Source organism: Cherax quadricarinatus, chromosome 1 (genome assembly GCF_038502225.1).
Source record: "Cherax quadricarinatus isolate ZL_2023a chromosome 1, ASM3850222v1, whole genome shotgun sequence".
NCBI classification, from domain to species: domain Eukaryota; kingdom Metazoa; phylum Arthropoda; class Malacostraca; order Decapoda; family Parastacidae; genus Cherax; species Cherax quadricarinatus.
The window spans coordinates 74888622-74909608 of NC_091292.1; the positions used below are offsets into that span (position 1 = coordinate 74888622).

At 40.7% G+C, this 20987-nt stretch overlaps 1 protein-coding gene across 2 annotated transcripts in view; it reads left to right on the plus strand.

Annotated features, from left to right (window-relative positions):
* The first annotated feature begins 13505 nt into the window (after positions 1-13505).
* Cyt-b5 (Cytochrome b5) overlaps positions 13506-20987 on the plus strand; it is a 79373-nt gene continuing 71891 nt past the window's right edge. For both annotated transcript variants that reach the window (XM_053776993.2, XM_053776984.2), the window contains exon 1: positions 13506-13765. In XM_053776993.2, coding sequence (XP_053632968.1) covers positions 13616-13765 — 150 coding nt within the window. In that variant the 5' untranslated portion in view covers positions 13506-13615. The remainder of the gene's footprint in view (positions 13766-20987) is intronic.

Below are 20987 nucleotides of genomic sequence, written 5' to 3' on the forward strand. Positions count from 1 at the left end.
GAGGCCTGGTCACAGACCGGGCCGCGGGGGCGTTGACTCCCGAAACTCTCTCCAGGTAAACTCCAGGTATAGTGTGAGAAGGGCATTTTGCGGCACGTAGTATCGTATCTTGGAGAGGATCCCAACCGTTTTGGATACTTTTTTGGCTATATGCTGGATATGGGTGCTGAAATTCAGGTTGCTGTCAAGGTATAAGCCTAGGAATTTTCCCCCATTATTTCTGGTAATCAGAGTGTTGTCAATCTTAATGTTAATTTGTGCATCTCCTGCTCTGCTACCAAACATAATATAGTAAGTTTTGTCAGTGTTAAGCGTAAGTTTATTGGCTGTCATCCAAGTCGATATTTTAATCAGCTCCTCATTCACAATGGTGTTGAGGGTGGCAAGATTAGGGCGAGAGATGACATAAGTCGTGTCATCAGCAAAGAGAATGGGTTTCAGGTGTTGGGATACGTTTGGAAGGTCATTGATGTATATGAGGAAGAGCAGGGGACCAAGGACACTTCCCTGCGGAACTCCAGTATCAAGTGGCCGTGTTGCTGATGCTGTGTCTTTAATGGTGACGTACTGATACCTATTAGTAATGTAAGATTTGAAATAAGCAAGCGCATGGCCTCTTATACCGTAGTGGTCAAGTTTGTGGAGTAGGATTTGGTGGTTTACTGTGTCAAAAGCTTTTCTTAGGTCAATAAAAATTCCTAGTGGATATTCCTTATTTTCCAATGCTGTGTAAAGCAGATCTAGCATTTTTATGATTGCATCATTAGTGCTTTTATTTTTCCTGAATCCAAACTGGCAGGGGTTGAGTATGTTTTGAGCCGTTATAAATGAATACAGTCTCTTGTACACGAGTTTCTCAAAGATTTTGGATAGCAATGGTAAGTTAGATATTGGCCTATAGTTGTTTAAGTCTGTAGGGTCACCACCTTTATGTATTGGTGTAACCCTTGCCATCTTGAGTAGTTTCGGGAAGGTGCTAGTCTCTATTGACTTGTTAAAGAGTAGTCGTCAACAGAGTAAAGTCCGAGGCAGCTACGGTGAAAAGCTCTGTTCCACAAGGCACAGTACTCGCTCCCATCTTGTTCCTCATCCTCATATCCGACATAGACAAGGATGTCAGCCACAGCACCGTGTCTTCCTTTGCAGATGACACTCGAATCTGCATGGCAGTGTCTTCCATTGCAGACACTGCAAGGCTCCAGGCGGACATCAACCGAATCTTTCAGTGGGCTGCAGAAAACAATATGAAGTTCAACGATGAGAAATTTCAATTACTCAGATATGGTAAACACGAGGAAATTAAATCGTCATCAGAGTACAAACCAAATTCTGGCCACAAAATAGAGCGAAACACCAACGTCAAAGACCTGGGAGTGATCATGTCGGAGGATCTCACCTTCAAGGACCATAACATTGTATCAATCGCATCTGCTAGAAAAATGACAGGATGGATAATGAGAACCTTCAAAACTAGGGAGGCCAAGCCCATGATGACACTCTTCAGGTCATTTGTTCTATCTAGGCTGGAATATTGCTGCACACTAACAGCACCTTTCAAGGCAGGTGAAATTGCTGACCTAGAAAATGTACAGAGAACCTTCATGGCGCGCATAACGGAGATAAAACACCTCAATTACTGGGAGCGCTTGAGGTTCCTAAACCTGTATTCCTTGGAACGCAGGCGGGAGAGATACATGATTATATACACCTGGAAAATCCTAGAGGGACTAGTACCGAACTTGCACACGAAAATCACTCACTACGAAAGCAAAAGACTTGGCAGACGATGCACCATCCCCCCAATGAAAAGCAGGGGTGTCACTAGCACGTTAAGAGACCATACAATAAGTGTCAGGGGCCCGAGACTGTTCAACTGCCTCCCAGCATACATAAGGGGGATTACCAACAGACCCCTGGCAGTCTTCAAGCTGGCACTGGACAAGCACCTAAAGTCGGTTCCTGAGCAGCCGGGCTGTGGCTCGTACGTTGGTTTGCGTGCAGCCAGCAGCAACAGCCTGGTTGATCAGGCTCTGATCCACCAGGAGGCCTGGTCACAGACCGGGCCGCGGGGGCGTTGACCCCCGGAACCCTCTCCAGGTAAACTCCAGGTAGTGCATCTAGGACCTTGTCGTGGTGATCCAGTAGTTGGGACAGACAGGAGCGACCTGCTCTAAACCCATGTTGCCCTGGGTTGTGTAACTGATGGGTATCTAGATGGGTGGCGATCTTGCTTCTTAGGACCCTTTCAAAGATTTTTATGATATGAGATGTTAGTGCTATCGACCTGTAGTTCTTTGCTATTGCTTTACTGCCCCCTTTGTGGAGTGGGGCTATGTCTGTTGTTTTTAGTAACTGTAGGACGACCCCCGTGTCCATTCTACCTCTCTATAGGATGTTAGGTAAGACACATATGCAACAGATAGGTATATTTATTTCGAAACGTTTCGCCTACACAGTAAGCTTCTTCAATCGAGTACAGAAAAGTTGATAGAAGCAGAAGAGACTTGAAGATGATGTAATCAGTCCATCACCCTTAAAGTTTTGATGTGGTCAGTCCCTCAGTCTGGAGAAGAGCATTGTTCCGTAGTCTGAAACAATATGGAGTTGAAGTGACAGGATGGAGCCTTATATAGCGCCAGGAGGTGAGACGTAGGTCACTTTGGGAGGTCAGGTCCCTCTCAAATCCAGCCGTTCTCACTAGTAGAGGTTGTCGAAGTTGATTTTAGGTCTGTACCAAGATACCATTGTGTTGCAGTGTCTGTCAGATTGAACATCAAAATGGTATAAAATACCGACAGGTTGTTAGGTAAGACACATATGCAACAGTTAGGTATCTTTATTTCGAAACGTTTCGCCTACTCAGTAGGCTTCTTCAGTCGAGTACAGAAAAGTTGATAGAAGCAGAAGAGACTTGAAGACGATGTAATCAGTCCATCACCCTTAAAGTTTTGAGGTGGTCAGTCCCTCAGTCTGGAGAAGAGCATTGTTCCGTAGTCTGAAACAATATGGAGTTGAAGTGACAGGATGGAGCCTTATATAGCGCCAGGAGGTGAGACGTAGGTCACTTTGGGAGGTCAGGTCCCTCTCAAAGCCAGCCGTTCTCACTAGTAGAGGTTGTCGAAGTTGATTTTAGGTCTGTACCAAGATACCATTGTGTTGCAGTGTCTGACAGATTGAACATGGTATAAATGGTATAAATGGTATAAAATACCTGTCGGTATTTTATACCATTTTGATGTTCAATCTGTCAGACACTGCAACACAATGGTATCTTGGTACAGACCTAAAATCAACTTCGACAACCTCTACTAGTGAGAACGGCTGGCTTTGAGAGGGACCTGACCTCCCAAAGTGACCTACGTCTCACCTCCTGGCGCTATATAAGGCTCCATCCTGTCACTTCAACTCCATATTGTTTCAGACTACGGAACAATGCTCTTCTCCAGACTGAGGGACTGACCACCTCAAAACTTTAAGGGTGATGGACTGATTACATCATCTTCAAGTCTCTTCTGCTTCTATCAACTTTTCTGTACTCGACTGAAGAAGCCTACTGTGTAGGCGAAACGTTTTGAAATAAAGATACCTAACTGTTGCATATGTGTCTTACCTAACAACCTGTCGGTATTTTATACTATTTTGATGTTCTCTCTATAGGATGTTAAAAGCACGTGACAGGGGCTTCTTGCAGTTCTTGATGAACACGGAGTTCCATGAGTCTGGCCCTGGGGCAGAGTGCATGGGCATATCATCGCCTGTTCGAAGTCATTTGGCGTCAGGATAACATCAGATAGGCTTGTGTTTACCAAATTCTGTGGCTCTCTCTCATAAAAAATTCATTTAGATCTTCGACTCTCAGTCTGGTTAGCGGCTTGCTAAAAACTGAGTCATATTGGGACTTGATTAGCTCACTCATTTCCTTGCTGTCATCTGTGTAGGACCCATCTTGTTTAAGTAGGGGCCCAATACTGGATATTGTTCTCGACTTTGATTTGGCATAAGAAAATAAATACTTTGGGTTTCTTTCGATTTCATTTATGACTTTTAGTTCTTCCCTCGATTCCTGACTCCTACAAGATTCCTTTAGCTTTAGTTCGATGTTTGTTATTTCTCTGACCAGTGTCTCCCTACGCATTTCAGATATATTGGCCTCTTTTAGCCGCTCTGTTATCCTAAAGTTGCCTGGATATGCGGCTTATAACCTAAGGTTAACCAACTGTTGTGTGATGTATGTCAGGAAGAACTTACCACATTCACTCCTTTCCTTGCAGAGTCGAGTTAACATGCAGTATCATGGTGTCAAAGTATATGCAGGCGATTTTTCCATAAACATTTTTAATCTCTATGCCCCAGCGAATCAGCTTCGACCTGATGCTTTACCAGATCGCATCAATAGTGAACGTACCCTCATTCTTGGAGATTTTAATGCCAGACATAAGAATATTGGTGGGTCTATAACAAACACCAATGGAACTAAACTAGTGAAATTGCTAAATGAGCATGATAATGCTCGAATTGTGGGCACTATTGAGCCTACTCACATATATGGTGGCATACTAGATTAGGTGATGAAAGATTGAATATCAGATTGGAGGGAGAGAGTATGGAGGAGGTGAACGTATTCAGATATTTGGGAGTGGACGTGTCAGCGGATGGGTCTATGAAAGATGAGGTGAATCATAGAATTGATGAGGGAAAAAGAGTGAGTGGTGCACTTAGGAGTCTGTGGAGACAAAGAACTTTGTCCTTGGAGGCAAAGAGGGGAATGTATGAGAGTATAGTTTTACCAACGCTCTTATATGGGTGTGAAGCGTGGGTGATGAATGTTGCAGCGAGGAGAAGGCTGGAGGCAGTGGAGATGTCATGTCTGAGGGCAATGTGTGGTGTGAATATAATGCAGAGAATTCGTAGTTTGGAAGTTAGGAGGAGGTGCGGGATTACCAAAACTGTTGTCCAGAGGGCTGAGGAAGGGTTGTTGAGGTGGTTCGGACATGTAGAGAGAATGGAGCGAAACAGAATGACTTCAAGAGTGTATCAGTCTGTAGTGGAAGGAAGGCGGGGTAGGGGTCGGCCTAGGAAGGGTTGGAGGGAGGGGGTAAAGGAGGTTTTGTGTGCGAGGGGCTTGGACTTCCAGCAGGCATGCATATACGATGCATGACTGTCATAGTTGATGATCTTCTATCTGATCACTTCCCAAGACTAACAACATCTCCAGCAATTAAGAAGCTAAATTCAGAAGGAGGAAACTTATTCTCAACCAAGAACACAGAGATAACTTTATTAACCACTTGGATCAATGGTATAAGAATTACCAGCCCACTGGCACACAAAAATTTAATGATGATTTAGTTACCACTACTGAGACTGTCCTCACAGATCAAGTGGGCAGGAAAGGGAAACATAGACCCTCCACTATAAATAACAATAAAAACCAATGTAAATACTATAATGATCCAGAGCTACGCAATCTAACACATGCAGCAGCTGGGAGGATTGGTAAAGCATACCGTGAATGTAGAACCCCAGACCTGCTCAGAACGTTCCAAGCTGCACTAACAAATGCAAGGAATAGAAAGCAAGAACTTAGGCAACAGGAATGGGAACAGTTTGTTAGCGGATTAAATAGGTCCACCCCTTTAAGTTTGGCTTGGAAAGGTATAAATAAAATAACCAGGAAAAAGACTGGCAATGCTGCTCATCCCTTTCCTCTTGAAAAAGCAAATGACCTCATAAATGAATGGACCAAAACATCCAGGCATGAAAACCTTCCATCTCATATTAGAAAAAAATTAGAGAGTACTTCTGAAGAAATGTTGAAACTGATTAATTTTATGAGCCAAAATATTGATGAGAGTGATTGCCTCTTCACCGAGTATGAATTAGATAATGCATTAACTAAAGGTCGATCAACTGCTCCTGGAGAGGATGGTATAACCTATGATATTCTCAGAACTCTAAGGCACGTGCCTGATAACTCTTTGTTGGCACTGTATAATCTCAGTTACATTGAGGGCGTTCTTCCTACTTCCTGGACCAATAGTCTCATTGCGCCTATCCCTAAGCCCCAACAGCCTGATACATTTAGACCGATCTCCTTAACTAGTTGTCTTTGTAAAACCTTTGAAAGAATGATACTTAACAGACTGTACTACAGAATCAGACACCAACTTTCCCCCTACCTCTATGGGTTCATGAAAGGTAAAAGTGTGCAGAACTGGATTTCCACCTTTCTCACTGCATACACCTCTACTAGTTTTACCACTTTTCTTGATCTAAAATCTGCATTTGATATTGCGAACAGAACCGTTACACTACATGAACTAGCCAAAATGAATATTGGTGGTAGCTTACTCTGTTGGATAATAGGATACCTGTCAAACAGAGTATCCTCTGTCCTTTATCAAGGCTTTAGAAGTGAGTCTAAAGAAATGTCTTTAGGTACACCGCAGGGAGGAGTTCTTAGTCCCATGCTATTTAATATTCTGATTAATGCTCTCCTAAATGCTCTACCTGCCTCACCTAAACATATAGCTATAAGCTATGCTGATGACATCATGATACATACAACAGGGCATAAAAAGATGAGCACCATTCTTAATGAAGTTCAAGCAATTTGCAGTCGACTAGGCCTCATAATATCTTCCTCTAAAACAAAGATATTAACAAGCAAACGACATCCCCCACCCATCTATTTGCAGGGTGAAATCATTAGCTACGTTAAAACCTACAGACATCTTGGTGAAGATGTACCCTTTAACAAATCCACTATACCACAATTCAAAGCTGTTGCTGGCGGCAACCCCAACTATGGTGCTAATGTGAGAATCGTGAGAATGATGTACATAGCCTATGTTAGATCCTTAATTGATTATGATGCTCCCATGTTGATATTAGCTAGGGAAAGTTCTCTCCGACCCTTGGAGTTAATGCAGAATGAAGCTCTCAGAATTATTCTTGGGAGTCCCAGATCTACAAAGGTTCTTAATATGAGGAAGGAGCTTGGTATTTCTAATATCAGTGATAGGATTGTTGAGATTAACACTGTACACGGTATTAGAATGTTGAGAAATGAACCAGACACTGTCACAATGAACCTTACTAAGTGTCTAGAAGTAAATACACACAGATCTAAATGGATTGTGAAAACGTGCAATTGCATTAAGTTTTATAACCTGCATGAACTGTATCACTGGAGGCAACAAGAGCATTTCACCCCTCCATAGAAGATGTGTTCATTTAATATCACATACCTGCAAGTCCCTCCCAAGAAGCTCAATGCTAGTAATCCCTTCCTTAAATCACTTGTTAAAGCAACTGCTCAAGAAGAAATTTCTCGCCTAGCTGGTAGTAATAAGTTATCACAAGTTATATACACTGATGGATCTAAACAGGAGTCTTCTGGCAGGGCTGCATCTGCTCTTGTTGCCACCTCCCTAGTTAAGAACGATAATAAATTTGAGTTAGGCATAAGAATTTACAACTGGGCGTCTACACTGCAAACTGAATTGTTTGTAATCCTAATGGAGCTAAAGCTAACCTATGACACCGAGCTTGACTCTATCATCATTACTGATTCTATGTCATCACTGAAGGCTCTTGACTCATATAATGACTCCAATAACATGCCCATTGGAGAAGCCAGGTATAGATACTAAAAAATCAGGGACAAAGGAATTAATGTACAGTTGCTATGGATCCCATCACACATTGGATTACTCCTTCATGATACAGTTGATATGTTAGCCAAGAAGAGTACCCAGAAGGAGAATGTAGAATATAAACCATACCCCCGGCCGGGATTGAACCCGCGGTCATAGAGTCTCAAAACTTCAGCCCGAACTCTATGACCGCGGGTTCAATCCCAGCCGGGGGTATGGTTTATTTGCAATCGTGTCATTACGATTTCTTGAGTAATGTAGAATATAATTTTGGTATAACTGTTTCTAGCATTAGGAATAATACAAAACATCCAGGCCATGGGAAAACCTGGGTAGCCACAGCCACTCAAGAGGGAGAGGTTTTTTAGTGCCAGGAAGGAAAAAAAACTGGCAGGAAATGGCAGAAATCGTACACCAAATCCAGTCATTCCTGGAGTGGAACCACAGTCGATGGCCTCCACTCCAAACCAACAGATACAGATACTAATGCCGGAAAAAAATCCCCCCCCCAGTACCAACAATACCACCAGTCCGATAACATTCTTCTTGGCAAATATACAGGGTCTAAAGCCAGCAACAAACAAAAAAATACCTTTCATCCGTGGACTGCTTGCAGAGGCAAAGGCAATGTTCGCGGCTTTCACTGAGACCCACATAAAGGATCACTTGGACAACGAAATATGGATCCCAGGTTACAACCTATACAGATGTGACAGAGTGAACAGGCAAAAGGGGGGGGGGGGTTGGCCTGTACATTGCAGAGTCACTTGTTTGCACAGAACTGCTAAATGCCTCAAATGATGTAGTGGAAGTTTTAGCAGTAAAGGTCGAGAACCAAAACCTAGTCATTGTGGTAGTCTACAAGCCTCCGGATGCAACATCCCAGAAATTCCAGGAACAGCTGTTAAAAATTGACCACTGTCTGGAAAATCTTCCAGCTCCTGCACCCAACATCTTGCTCCTGGGGGATTTCAACTTAAGGCACCTAAAATGGAGGAATATAGCAAATAATATTGTTGCAGAAATAACACCAGGAGGCAGCTCTGATGAAAACTCACACTCACGCGAGCTTTTAAATCTCTGCACAAAATTCAATTTAAACCAGCAAATAATAGAGCCTACTAGACTGGAGAATACACTAGACCTCATCTTCACTAACAATGATGATCTGATAAGAAATATCACCATATCAAAAACAATATACTCAGATCACAACATAATTGAGGTTCAGTCATGTATGCGCGGAGCCCCAGACCGACATAATGAGATTAGTCACGAGGGAGCATTCACCAAATTCAACTTCAATAACAAAAACATAAAGTGGGACCAAGTAAACCAAGTCCTAACCGATATAAGCTGGGAAGATATACTAAGCAACACAGACCCCCAACTTATGCCTAGAACAGATTAACTCGGTGGCACTCGATGTATGCACAAGGCTTATTCCTCTAAGAAAAAGGAAGAGTAGATGTAAAATAGAAAGAGACAGGCGCTCCCTTTACAGGCGACGGAAAAGAATAACAGAGCGGCTAAAAGAGGTCAATATATCTGAAATGCGTAGGGAGACACTAGTCAGCGAAATAGCAAGCATCGAACTTAAGCTAAAAGAATCCTTTAGGAGTCAGGAATCGCGGGAAGAACTAAAAGCCATAAATGAAATCGAAAGAAACCCAAAGTATTTCTTCTCCTATGCCAAATCAAAATCGAGAACAACGTCCAGTATTGGGCCCCTACTTAAACAAGATGGGTCCTACACAGATGACAGCAAGGAAATGAGTGAGCTACTCAAGTCCCAATATGACTCAGTTTTTAGCAAGCCGCTAACCAGACTGAGAGTCGAAGATCAAAATGAATTTTTTATGAGAGAGCCACAAAATTTGATTAACACAAGCCTATCCGATGTTATCCTGACGCCAAATGACTTCGAACAGGCGATAAATGACATGCCCATGCACTCTGCCCCAGGGCCAGACTCCTGGAACTCTGTGTTCATCAAGAACTGCAAGAAGCCCCTATCACGAGCCTTTTCCATCCTATGGAGAGGGAGCATGGACACGGGGGTCGTCCCACAGTTACTAAAAACAACAGACATAGCCCCACTCCACAAAGGGGGCAGTAAAGCAACAGCAAAGAACTACAGACCAATAGCACTAACATCCCATATCATAAAAATCTTTGAAAGGGTCCTAAGAAGCAAGATCACCACCCATCTAGAAACCCATCAGTTACACAACCCAGGGCAACATGGGTTTAGAACAGGTCGCTCCTGTCTGTCTCAACTATTGGATCACTACGACAAGGTCCTAAATGCACTAGAAGACAAAAAGAATGCAGATGTAATATATACAGACTTTGCAAAAGCCTTCGACAAGTGTGACCATGGCGTAATAGCGCACAAAATGCGTGCTAAAGGAATAATAGGAAAAGTCGGTCGATGGATCTATAATTTCCTCACTAACAGAACACAGAGAGTAGTCGTCAACAGAGTAAAGTCCGAGGCAGCTACGGTGAAAAGCTCTGTTCCACAAGGCACAGTACTCGCTCCCATCTTGTTCCTCATCCTCATATCCGACATAGACAAGGATGTCAGCCACAGCACCGTGTCTTCCTTTGCAGATGACACCCGAATCTGCATGACAGTGTCTTCCATTGCAGACACTGCAAAGCTCCAGGCGGACATCAACCAAATCTTTCAGTGGGCTGCAGAAAACAATATGAAGTTCAACGATGAGAAATTTCAATTACTTAGATATGGTAAACACGAGGAAATTAAATCTTCATCAGAGTACAAAACAAATTCTGGCCACAAAATAGAGCGAAACACCAACGTCAAAGACCTGGGAGTGATCATGTCGGAGGATCTCACCTTCAAGGACCATAACATTGTATCAATCGCATCTGCTAGAAAAATGACAGGATGGATAATGAGAACCTTCAAAACTAGGGAGGCCAAGCCCATGATGACACTCTTCAGGTCACTTGTTCTATCTAGGCTGGAATATTGCTGCACTCTAACAGCACCTTTCAAGGCAGGTGAAATTGCCGACCTAGAAAATGTACAGAGAACTTTCACGGCGCGCATAACGGAGATAAAACACCTCAATTATTGGGAGCGCTTGAGGTTCCTAAACCTGTATTCCCTGGAACGCAGGTGGGAGAGATACATGATTATATACACCTGGAAAATCCTAGTGGGACTAGTACCGAACTTGCACACGAAAATCACTCACTACGAAAGCAAAAGACTTGGCAGACGATGCACCATCCCCCCCAATGAAAAGCAGGGGTGTCACTAGCACGTTAAGAGACCATACAATAAGTGTCAGGGGCCCGAGACTGTTCAACTGCCTCCCAGCACACATAAGGGGGATTACCAACAGACCCCTGGCAGTCTTTAAGCTGGCACTGGACAAGCACCTAAAGTCAGTTCCGGATCAGCCGGGCTGTGGCTCGTACGTTTGTTTGCGTGCAGCCAGCAGCAACAGCCTGGTTGATCAGGCTCTGATCCACCAGGAGGCCTGGTCACAGACCGGGCCGCGGGGGCGTTGACCCCCGGAACTCTCTCCAGGTAAACTCCAGGTAAATAATGAAAATGATTGTTATAGGAATGCAATTAGAAGCTTGAGTAGATCTATAATCCACTATGATAACATGAACGTAGATAAGTATGTTTACAGAAAGCCCCTTATTGTACAAAGTCCGGGGTCGATCCCCGGTATGGGTAAAAACATTAGGACGTATGTTGGTAGACAGCAAACGCCCAGGGAGGTACTACCAAGTGAGTGTAAAACGGAAGCCTGTACTTTTACTTGATGGTAGGATTGCTGGTGTCTTCTTTGTTTCATAACCATGCAAGATTTCAGGTAGGTTTTACTACTTCTACTTACACTTAGGTCACACTACATGACATAACGACATACAAAATACTGCGTGGAATAGATAAGGTGGACAGAGACAGGATGTTCCAGAGATGGGACACAGAAACAAGGGGTCACAATTGGAAGTTGAAGACTCAGATGTGCCAGAGTTATTTTAGGAAGTATTTCTTCAGTCACAGAGTAGTTAGGAAGTGGAAAGTCTGGCAAGTGATGTAGTGGAGGCAGGAACCATACATAGTTTTAAGACGAGGTATGATAAAGCTCATGGAGCAGGGAGAGGGAGGACCCAGTTGCGGTTAGTGAAGTGGTGGGGCCAGGAGCTGAGTCTCGACCCCTGCAACCACGATTAGGTGAGTACATACATGTACAAGCAAATATATATATATATATATATATATATATATATATATATATATATATATATATATATATATATATATATATATATATATATATATATATATATATATATATATATATATATATATATATATATATATATATATATATATGCAAAACAACCACTCTGATAATGTGAGTAGTCACGAAAGCGCTTGGAATTTCTCTATTCTTTCAGAGTGGTTGTTTTGCATATTCTGAAATCACCTGTTTACTGTGATCTTATTGCATATATATATATATATATATATATATATATATATATATATATATATATATATATATATATATATATATATATAATAAATAAATATATATAAATAAATAAATAAATAAATATATATAATATATATATATATATATATAGGGAGGTACCACCTCTATATATATATATATATATATATATATATATATATATATATATATATATATATATATATATATATATATATATAGAAGAAAATATCCAAACAGCTCCGGGGAGAACCTTGAGTTTTCCCTGAGGTACGTTTATTGTCTTCTCTGAGGATGAGGGTCCCCATTCCAGCTATAGAGGTGGTACTTCCCTATATATATATATATATATATATATATATATATATATATATATATATATATATATATATATATATATATATATATATATATATATATATATACACTCCTCGGGGTTTTCTATTTTCTTACTAGTTCTTGTTCTTGTTTATTTAAATAACTCTGTATACCTTATTCCTAGTATATATCCTTTATAATATAATCGTAAGATATCTCCTACACTGTATAATAACAAGGTATTAAAAGGACCTCAATGGTAATAAGTTTGTCTGACTTTTTTGTGTTATCCCAGGTTCTGTACACATATGCTGCTATGTATGATAATCTATGTAACTGTATTTGTATATACCTGAATAAACTTACTTATGTGTTTCCTTAAGATACTTGCTGCCCATGTTCACCTATCAGCAAAATAGGTACCTGGGTGTTAGTTAAGATAAGATAAGATTTCGTTCGGATTTTTAACCCCGGAGGGTTAGCCACCCAGGATAACCCAAGAAAGTCAGTGCGTCATGGAGGACTGTCTAACTTATTTCCATTGGGGTCATTAATCTTGTCCCCCAGGATGCGACCCACACCAGTCGACTAACACCCAGGTACCTATTTGCTGCTAGGTGAACAGGACATGTCTAAGGAAACTTGTCGAAATGTTTCCACCCGCCGGGAATCGAACCCGGGCCCTCCGTGTGTGAAGCGGGAGCTTTAGCCACCAGTGGGTCGCATCCTGGGGACAAAATTGACCTAATGCTCTACATAACAAAGGGGTTTCTGTATAGTAGTATGTAATTGATGTCATTTAGGCCTGTATACCTTGTACATGTACTTGTAGAAATAAAGATTATTATTATTATTATTATTAGCAAGTTATACAGTTCTAATTATATAAATAAATAAATAAACGTATAATATATACCATGAAGGCCTCCTGCTGAGGTATACATGTGACAGGGAATTAATATTTGATTTAGATAAGTTGATACGGTGGTTTGGGTGAAGTGTACGATAATGTTTTTATTAAAGTCCATTCAGAGGAGAGGAGTCAGGAGGCGCAGACGCGACCAGCCAGTCTGTCTCACAGTATCTTGATCTTGCTGCTCCTGCACTCCTGTTTCTACCTTCACAACGATGGGAGAGGACGAGAAGGAGGTGCAGGTGGAGACCAAGCCTAGTACCAGAGTATTCACGTTGGCTGAGGTACTCACTCACAAGAAATCTGATTCTTGTTGGATCGTCATCCACGACAGGGTGTACGACGTGACCAAGTTCTTAGACGAGGTGAGTACCACTGATATACTTACCATGACTGATGATTCACAAGTGACATACTAACTGCACGTAAAAAACATTCATAACCGGAGGTAAAAATATTCATAATTGGAGGTAGAAAAGCATTCAAAATTGACATATTAATTTTAGATAACAACTAGACGACATTCGGTCATAAACAGGATTTTATGACGATTCGAAATAGACGATGTAGATTTAGGTTGAATTTATACAGTGTAGCAGTTACTGGCCCATGTGTGTGCTTTCCAGACTTGTACACTTTTTTATAATGTACCCATAACCTTCGAGAGAATAAAAAATCAACCCAAAAGGTTTCATTCATGTACTATATATAGATATGATGTTAGTACGGAAACATAGGTTTATTTAAATGTAACTGAGGTCAGCTTACTATTAGTTACAGAAAAATGTACAATTGTTAACATATTACCAGTTTTTACACGAGTATGTAGGTGTCTTGTAGATTGATTGCTAGCTCACTCAGAGTGAGTTGAGTTAGTTTAATATGTTTATTATGCACCCCATATCCATTCTGTGGGCGGTAGTCAAAAGATTACATTAGGTACATAATGGATCCAGAGACTGGACCCCAGAGTTTTGATAGCTGAACAAGGTATAAAGGTAATGAACTCGAGTGCTCTGCTTTGTTTGTAATCTTGTCATTACGGTTTCGTGAGTCCAGTTACGGGTGGAAACATTAGGACGGGTTTCCTTGAGACACCTGCTGTCAATGTTCACCTATCAGTAAAATAGGCACCTGGGTGTTAGTCGACTGGTGTGAGTCGCATCCTGGGGACAAGATTGACCTAATTTGCTCGAAATGCTTTCTATATAGTAGTATGTCATTGATGTCAGCTAGCCTTGTATACCTGGTACTTGTAGAAATAAAGATTATTGTATTATTATTATTATAAATAAAATTCCAGAAATCAGTCATTATACAGGTCATGTTAGAAATAAATTATGCAAAATCAAATTAATTGGTGACATGATTCTCACACAAATATATTAAAACCAAACAAGTTACAGGGCCATGATGTACTATTTCAAAAGTTTTAAAGGAATCTGAGGAGAAACTTAGCAAACCATTAGCTGGTCTCTGCAGTGAATCACTATAGATGTTCATTGTAGTGGATAATTAAAAATGGCAAACCTAATATATAGTATACCCATTTGCTAAGCTTACCCTCCATTGTGAGAAAAATTGATGGAATCAGTAATTGCAGATGATATTTAAAGCCAGTTAGAAAGTTGTAATTTTATCATGACTCTCAGCATGGTTTTATAAAGATGTGTTAGTAAGTAAGTTTATTCAGGTATACACAAATACAGTTACATAGAATTATCATACATAGCAGCATATGTGTAGAGAACCTAGGATAACCCAAAAAAGTCAGACAGAGTGACTTATTTCCATTGGGGGTGAGGGGCTCTTGATCTTGGGAATTGAATCTGTGCTCCAGTTCCCTGAATTAAGCCTGAATACCTTCCATCATCCCCCCCCCCTACAAGTGCTGTATAATCCTATGTGTTTAGTGCTTCCCCATGATTATAATAAAATAATTAACTTATAACTTGGCTGACTTTTGCAGCTAAGGTATTTGAGGTGGTAGGTCATGATGATGAGTACAGTATTGTGTATGTGGACTTCAGTAAGGCATTTCCACACAACAGACTGATTAAGAGACTTACAGTACAGTAGGAATAATCTGGTTAGATAAGAGATAAGATAAGATTTCGTTCGGATTTTTAACCCCGGAGGGTTAGCCACCCAGGATAACCCAAGAAAGTCAGTGCGTCATCGAGGACTGTAACTTATTTCCATTGGGGTCCTTAATCTTGTCCCCCAGGATGCGACTCACACCAGTCGACTAACACCCAGGTACCTATTTGCTGCTAGATGAACAGGACAACAGGTGTAAGGAAACGTGTCGAAATGTTTCCACCCGCTGGGAATCGAACCCGGGCCCTCCGTGTGTGAAGCGGGAGCTTTAGCCACCAGGCCACCGGGCCACCTCATTGTTGACTGCTAGGCACCAAAGAGTTTGCATGAATGGGAAGGAATCAGGATAGGGACCTGTTACATGTGGTATGCCACAGGCACCAGTATTGGGACCCTTGTTCATAATACAGTGGACCCCCGCATAACGATCACCTTCGAATGCGACCAATTATGTAAGTGTATTTATGTAAGTGCGTTTGTACGTGTATGTTTGGGGGTCTGAAATGGACTAATCTACTTCACAATATTAATTATGGGAACAAATTCGGTCAGTACTGGCACCTGAACATACTTCTGGAGTGAAAAAATATCGTTAACCGGGAGTCCACTGTATATATACAGTGGAAGCTTGGCTTACGAGTGCCCCAACGTAAGAGTTTTTCAAGATACGAGCAGTTGCTGAGCGCAATTTCAAGATGCGAATGGGCCTCGAGGGAGGTTCCTAGATGCTGGTGAGGGGCTCTTGCACTTGAACTAGGGAATTGGATCTCAGTTGTTTGTTGGACTATCTTATTGAAACTTGGTCAATGTATGATGGAATGATGCTTCTTAACATACATGCACAACAGAATTGAAAGAAATCGGACCATAAATAACGGAGTTCACCTCTCAGCCATTAACCACTCCTTAGTGTTATATTTTTGTATGGTTTTTATGGTTGTATTCTCATTTTTTTGGTGTCATTTGATAGAATGGAAGATGGTATAAACCTTGGTGATCAAGGTCCCAGGACTGAAGTGTTTTCTAATAAATAGAATGGATGATATATTACAGAAATAGATATGATTTTGATTGGTTTCATGACGAAAAGTACCTTGAAATTGAGCTCGTAATAGCAGAAATCTTCGATTCTTTGGCGATGTTCAAGAGTAAACAAGTGACACCACCATCCAATACCTGTCCAGTTGGCCATTAGAATATGCAGTCATGAATAGGTTGACATTATTTATACAATTATTACAATAATGCAGTAGTCTGCATAACAGTAAATATTCTCTTTTTTGTGTGAATAAAAATTCCAAATGGTAAGCAAGAGTATTATTATAAGAATACATATGTACTAATAAATAATAATAATAATAACATATAATAATTACAGTGGACCCCCGCATAACGATTACCTCCGAATGCGATCAATTATGTAAGTGCGTTTGTACGTGTATGTTTGGGGGTCTGAAATGGACTAATCTACTTCACAATATTCCTTATGGGAACAAATTCGGTCAGTACTGGCACCTGAACATACTTCTGGAGTGAAAAAATATCGTTAACCGGGGGTCCACTGTATATAATAACATACATAATATAAATTAATATAAGAATATGTACATACTGATTAATAATAATAGTATAATATTAATAATACATATAATAATAATACATGTATAATAATAATATGTACTATAATAATAATTATAATAATAGATTATAAGGGAGTAGTAAGGGAGAAAAAGTTAGCATATGAGAAGTTTTTTACAAAGTAGAAGTGATGCAAGGAGGGAAGAGTATATGGAGAAAAAGAGAGAGGTTAAGAGAGTGGTGAAGCAATGTAAAAAGAGAGCAAATGAGAGAGTGGGTCAGATGTTATCAACAAATTTTGTTGAAAATAAGAAAAAGTTTTGGAGTGAGATTAACAAGTTAAGAAAGCCTAGAGAACAAATGGATTTGTCAGTTAAAAATAGGAGAGGAGAGTTATTAAATGGAGAGTTAGAGGTATTGGGAAGATGGAGGGAATATTTTGAGAAATTGTTAAATGTTGATGAAGATAGGGAAGCTGTGATTTCGTGTATAGGGCAAGGAGGAATAATATCTTGTAGGAGTGAGGAAGAGCCAGTTGTGAGTGTGGGGGAAGTTCGTGAGGCAGTAGGTAAAATGAAAGGGGGTAAGGCAGCCGGGATTGATGGGATAAAGATAGAAATGTTAAAAGCAGGTGGGGATATAGTTTTGGAGTGGTTGGTGCAATTATTTAATAAATGTATCAAAGAGGGTAAGGTACCTAGGGATTGGCAGAGAGCATGCATAGTTCCTTTGTATAAAGGCAAAGGGGATAAAAGAGAGTGCAAAAATTATAGGGGGATAAGTCTGTTGAGTATACTTGGTAAAGTGTATGGTAGAGTTATAATTGAAAGAATTAAGAGTAAGACGGAGAATAGGATAGCAGATGAACAAGGAGGCTTTAGGAAAGGTAGGGGGTGTGTGGACCAGGTGTTTACAGTGAAATATATAAGTGAACAGTATTTAGATAAGGCTAAAGAGGTCTTTGTGGCATTTATGGATTTGGAAAAGGCGTATGACAGGGTGGATAGGGGGCCAGTGTGGCAGATGTTGCAAGTGTATGGTGTAGGAGGTAGGTTACTGAAAGCAGTGAAGAGTTTTTACGAGGATAGTGAGGCTCAAGTTAGAGTATGTAGGAAAGAGGGAAATTTTTTCCCAGTAAAAGTAGGCCTTAGACAAGGATGTGTGATGTCACCGTGGTTGTTTAATATATTTATAGATGGGGTTGTAAGAGAAGTAAATGCGAGGGTCTTGGCAAGAGGCGTGGAGTTAAAAGATAAAGAATCACACACACAGTGGGAGTTGTCACAGCTGCTCTTTGCTGATGACACTGTGCTCTTGGGAGATTCTGAAGAGAAGTTGCAGAGATTGGTGGATGAATTTGGTAGGGTGTGCAAAAGAAGAAAATTAAAGGTGAATACAGGAAAGAGTAAGGTTATGAGGATAAAAAGATTAGGTGATGAAAGATTGGATATCAGATTGGAGGGAGAGAGTATGGAGGAGGTGAACGTATTCAGATATTTGGGAGTGGACGTGTCAGCAGATGGGTCTATGAAAGATGAGGTGAATCATAGAATTGATGAGGGAAAAAGAGTGAGTGGTGCACTTAGGAGTCTGTGGAGACAAAGAACTTTGTCCTTGGAGGCAAAGAGGGGAATGTATGAGAGTATAGTTTTACCAACGCTCTTATATGGGTGTGAAGCGTGGGTGATGAATGTTGCAGCGAGGAGAAGGCTGGAGGCAGTGGAGATGTCATGTCTGAGGGCAATGTGTGGTGTGAATATAATGCAGAGAATTCGTAGTTTGGAAGTTAGGAGGAGGTGCGGGATTACCAAAACTGTTGTCCAGAGGGCTGAGGAAGGGTTGTTGAGGTGGTTCGGACATGTAGAGAGAATGGAGCGAAACAGAATGACTTCAAGAGTGTATCAGTCTGTAGTGGAAGGAAGGCGGGGTAGGGGTCGGCCTAGGAAAGGTTGGAGGGAGGGGGTAAAGGAGGTTTTGTGTGCGAGGGGCTTGGACTTCCAGCAGGTATGCATGAGCGTGTTTGATAGGAGTGAATGGAGACAAATGGTTTTTAACCCTTTCAGGGTCCAAGGCCCAAATCTGGAGTCACGCACCAGTGTCCAAGAATTTTCCAAAAAAAAATTTGTTATTTTTTCTTATGAAATCGTAGAGAATCTTTTTGTGAAGGTAATAAAACAAAAAGTACGAAATTTGGTGGAAAATTGACGAAATTATGCTCTCGCGAATTTTGATGTGTCAGCGATATTTACGAATCGGCGATTTTGCCGACTTTGACTCCCATTTTAGGCCAATTACATTATTCCAATCAACCAAATTCTTAGCTATTTCACTAGTATTACTTCTATTCTATCGATTGAGCACAAGAAATCGCCAAGTCAACTGTTTCAACTACAAAATAAAGTGATCGGAAATTGTTAATTTGGCCAATTTAACACAAAGTTCAAAATATTCCAATTTCAAAATAGGGTCCAGAATGAACAATGTAGGCATTCCTGGCACTAAACTAACATTTCCTCTGTTCATTAGTTATGTTTTGAGGCTTTACAAATAAATTCCATTTTGATTTTTTATTCACATAATGAATTTTTATTCACACCAAAAAATAGAAGATTTACTGTTATGCAATACTGTAATAATTGTATAAATATCATCACCATATTTGTGAATGTATATTAGACCCACCAGCTGACGTGTATTAGACGTGTGAGGTTGTTTGTTTACTCTTGAATATCGGCAAAAATTTAACATTTCTGCTACTTTGAGCTCAGTTTCAAGCCATTTCCAGTGCTAAAACCAATCAAAATCATCTCTATTTGTGTAATATGTCTTCCATTCTATCAAATGAGACCAATAAATCGCAAATACAACTATAAAAAACATACGAAAAACACTGCAAAGTTGCTGTTTTAATCGAAAAATCATGATTTCATTTTTTTTCTCTCATTATACACAGTGTGCTGCAGGATCTGTTTTATGTGGTGCACACATACCACATAGATGTATTTTCTCATATCTAGGCCCAAATGTACCACTCACAGTTTATCAGAGTGAGCTGAGCTCATGGCGTAGATCTACGGTTTGGACCCTGAACGTAAAGCCGTAGATCTACGGGACGGACCCTGAAAGGGTTAATACTTGACGTGCTGTTGGAGTGTGAGCAAAGTAACATTTATGAAGGGATTCAGGGAAACCGGCAGGCCGGACTTGAGTCCTGGAGATGGGAAGTACAGTGCCTGCACTCTGAAGGAGGGGTGTTAATGTTGCAGTTTAAAAACTGTAGTGTAAAGCACCCTTCCGGCAAGACAGTGATGGAGTGAATGATGGTGAAAGTTTTTCTTTTTTGGGCCACCCTGCCTTGGTGGGAATCGGCCAGTGTGATAATAAAATAATAAAAATAATAGATGGCTTCGAAAGGCCATCACTAGATTGCAGTGAATACCACAACAATGTGGGAGAGGTTATGGCTGCCTCCACCTGTCACATAATGACATATTTTATTCATTCTAGAGTATATATAGGTTTCTATGTTATTTATATTTTGATAGCTAAATAAGCCGTAGAGTTGATATTAGCGAAATATCAAAGTACAGTGGACCCTCGACCAGCGATGGCATCGATTAACGATAAATCCGACTAGCGATTCATTTTAATGCAAAATTTTTGCCTCGACTAGCGCTAAAAAACTCGACCAACACTATTCGCTCCGTCTGAGATGCTTCCACTTCTGACCAGTGTTTACAAGCCAGCCAGCCACAGCGGTCGCTTCCAAGCATACAATCGGAACATTTCATATTATCACAGCCGTTTTAGTGATTGCACCTGCAAAATAAGTCACCATGGGCCCCAAGAAAGCTTCTAGTGCCAACCCTACAGCAAAAAGGGTGAGAATTACTATGGATATGAAGAAAG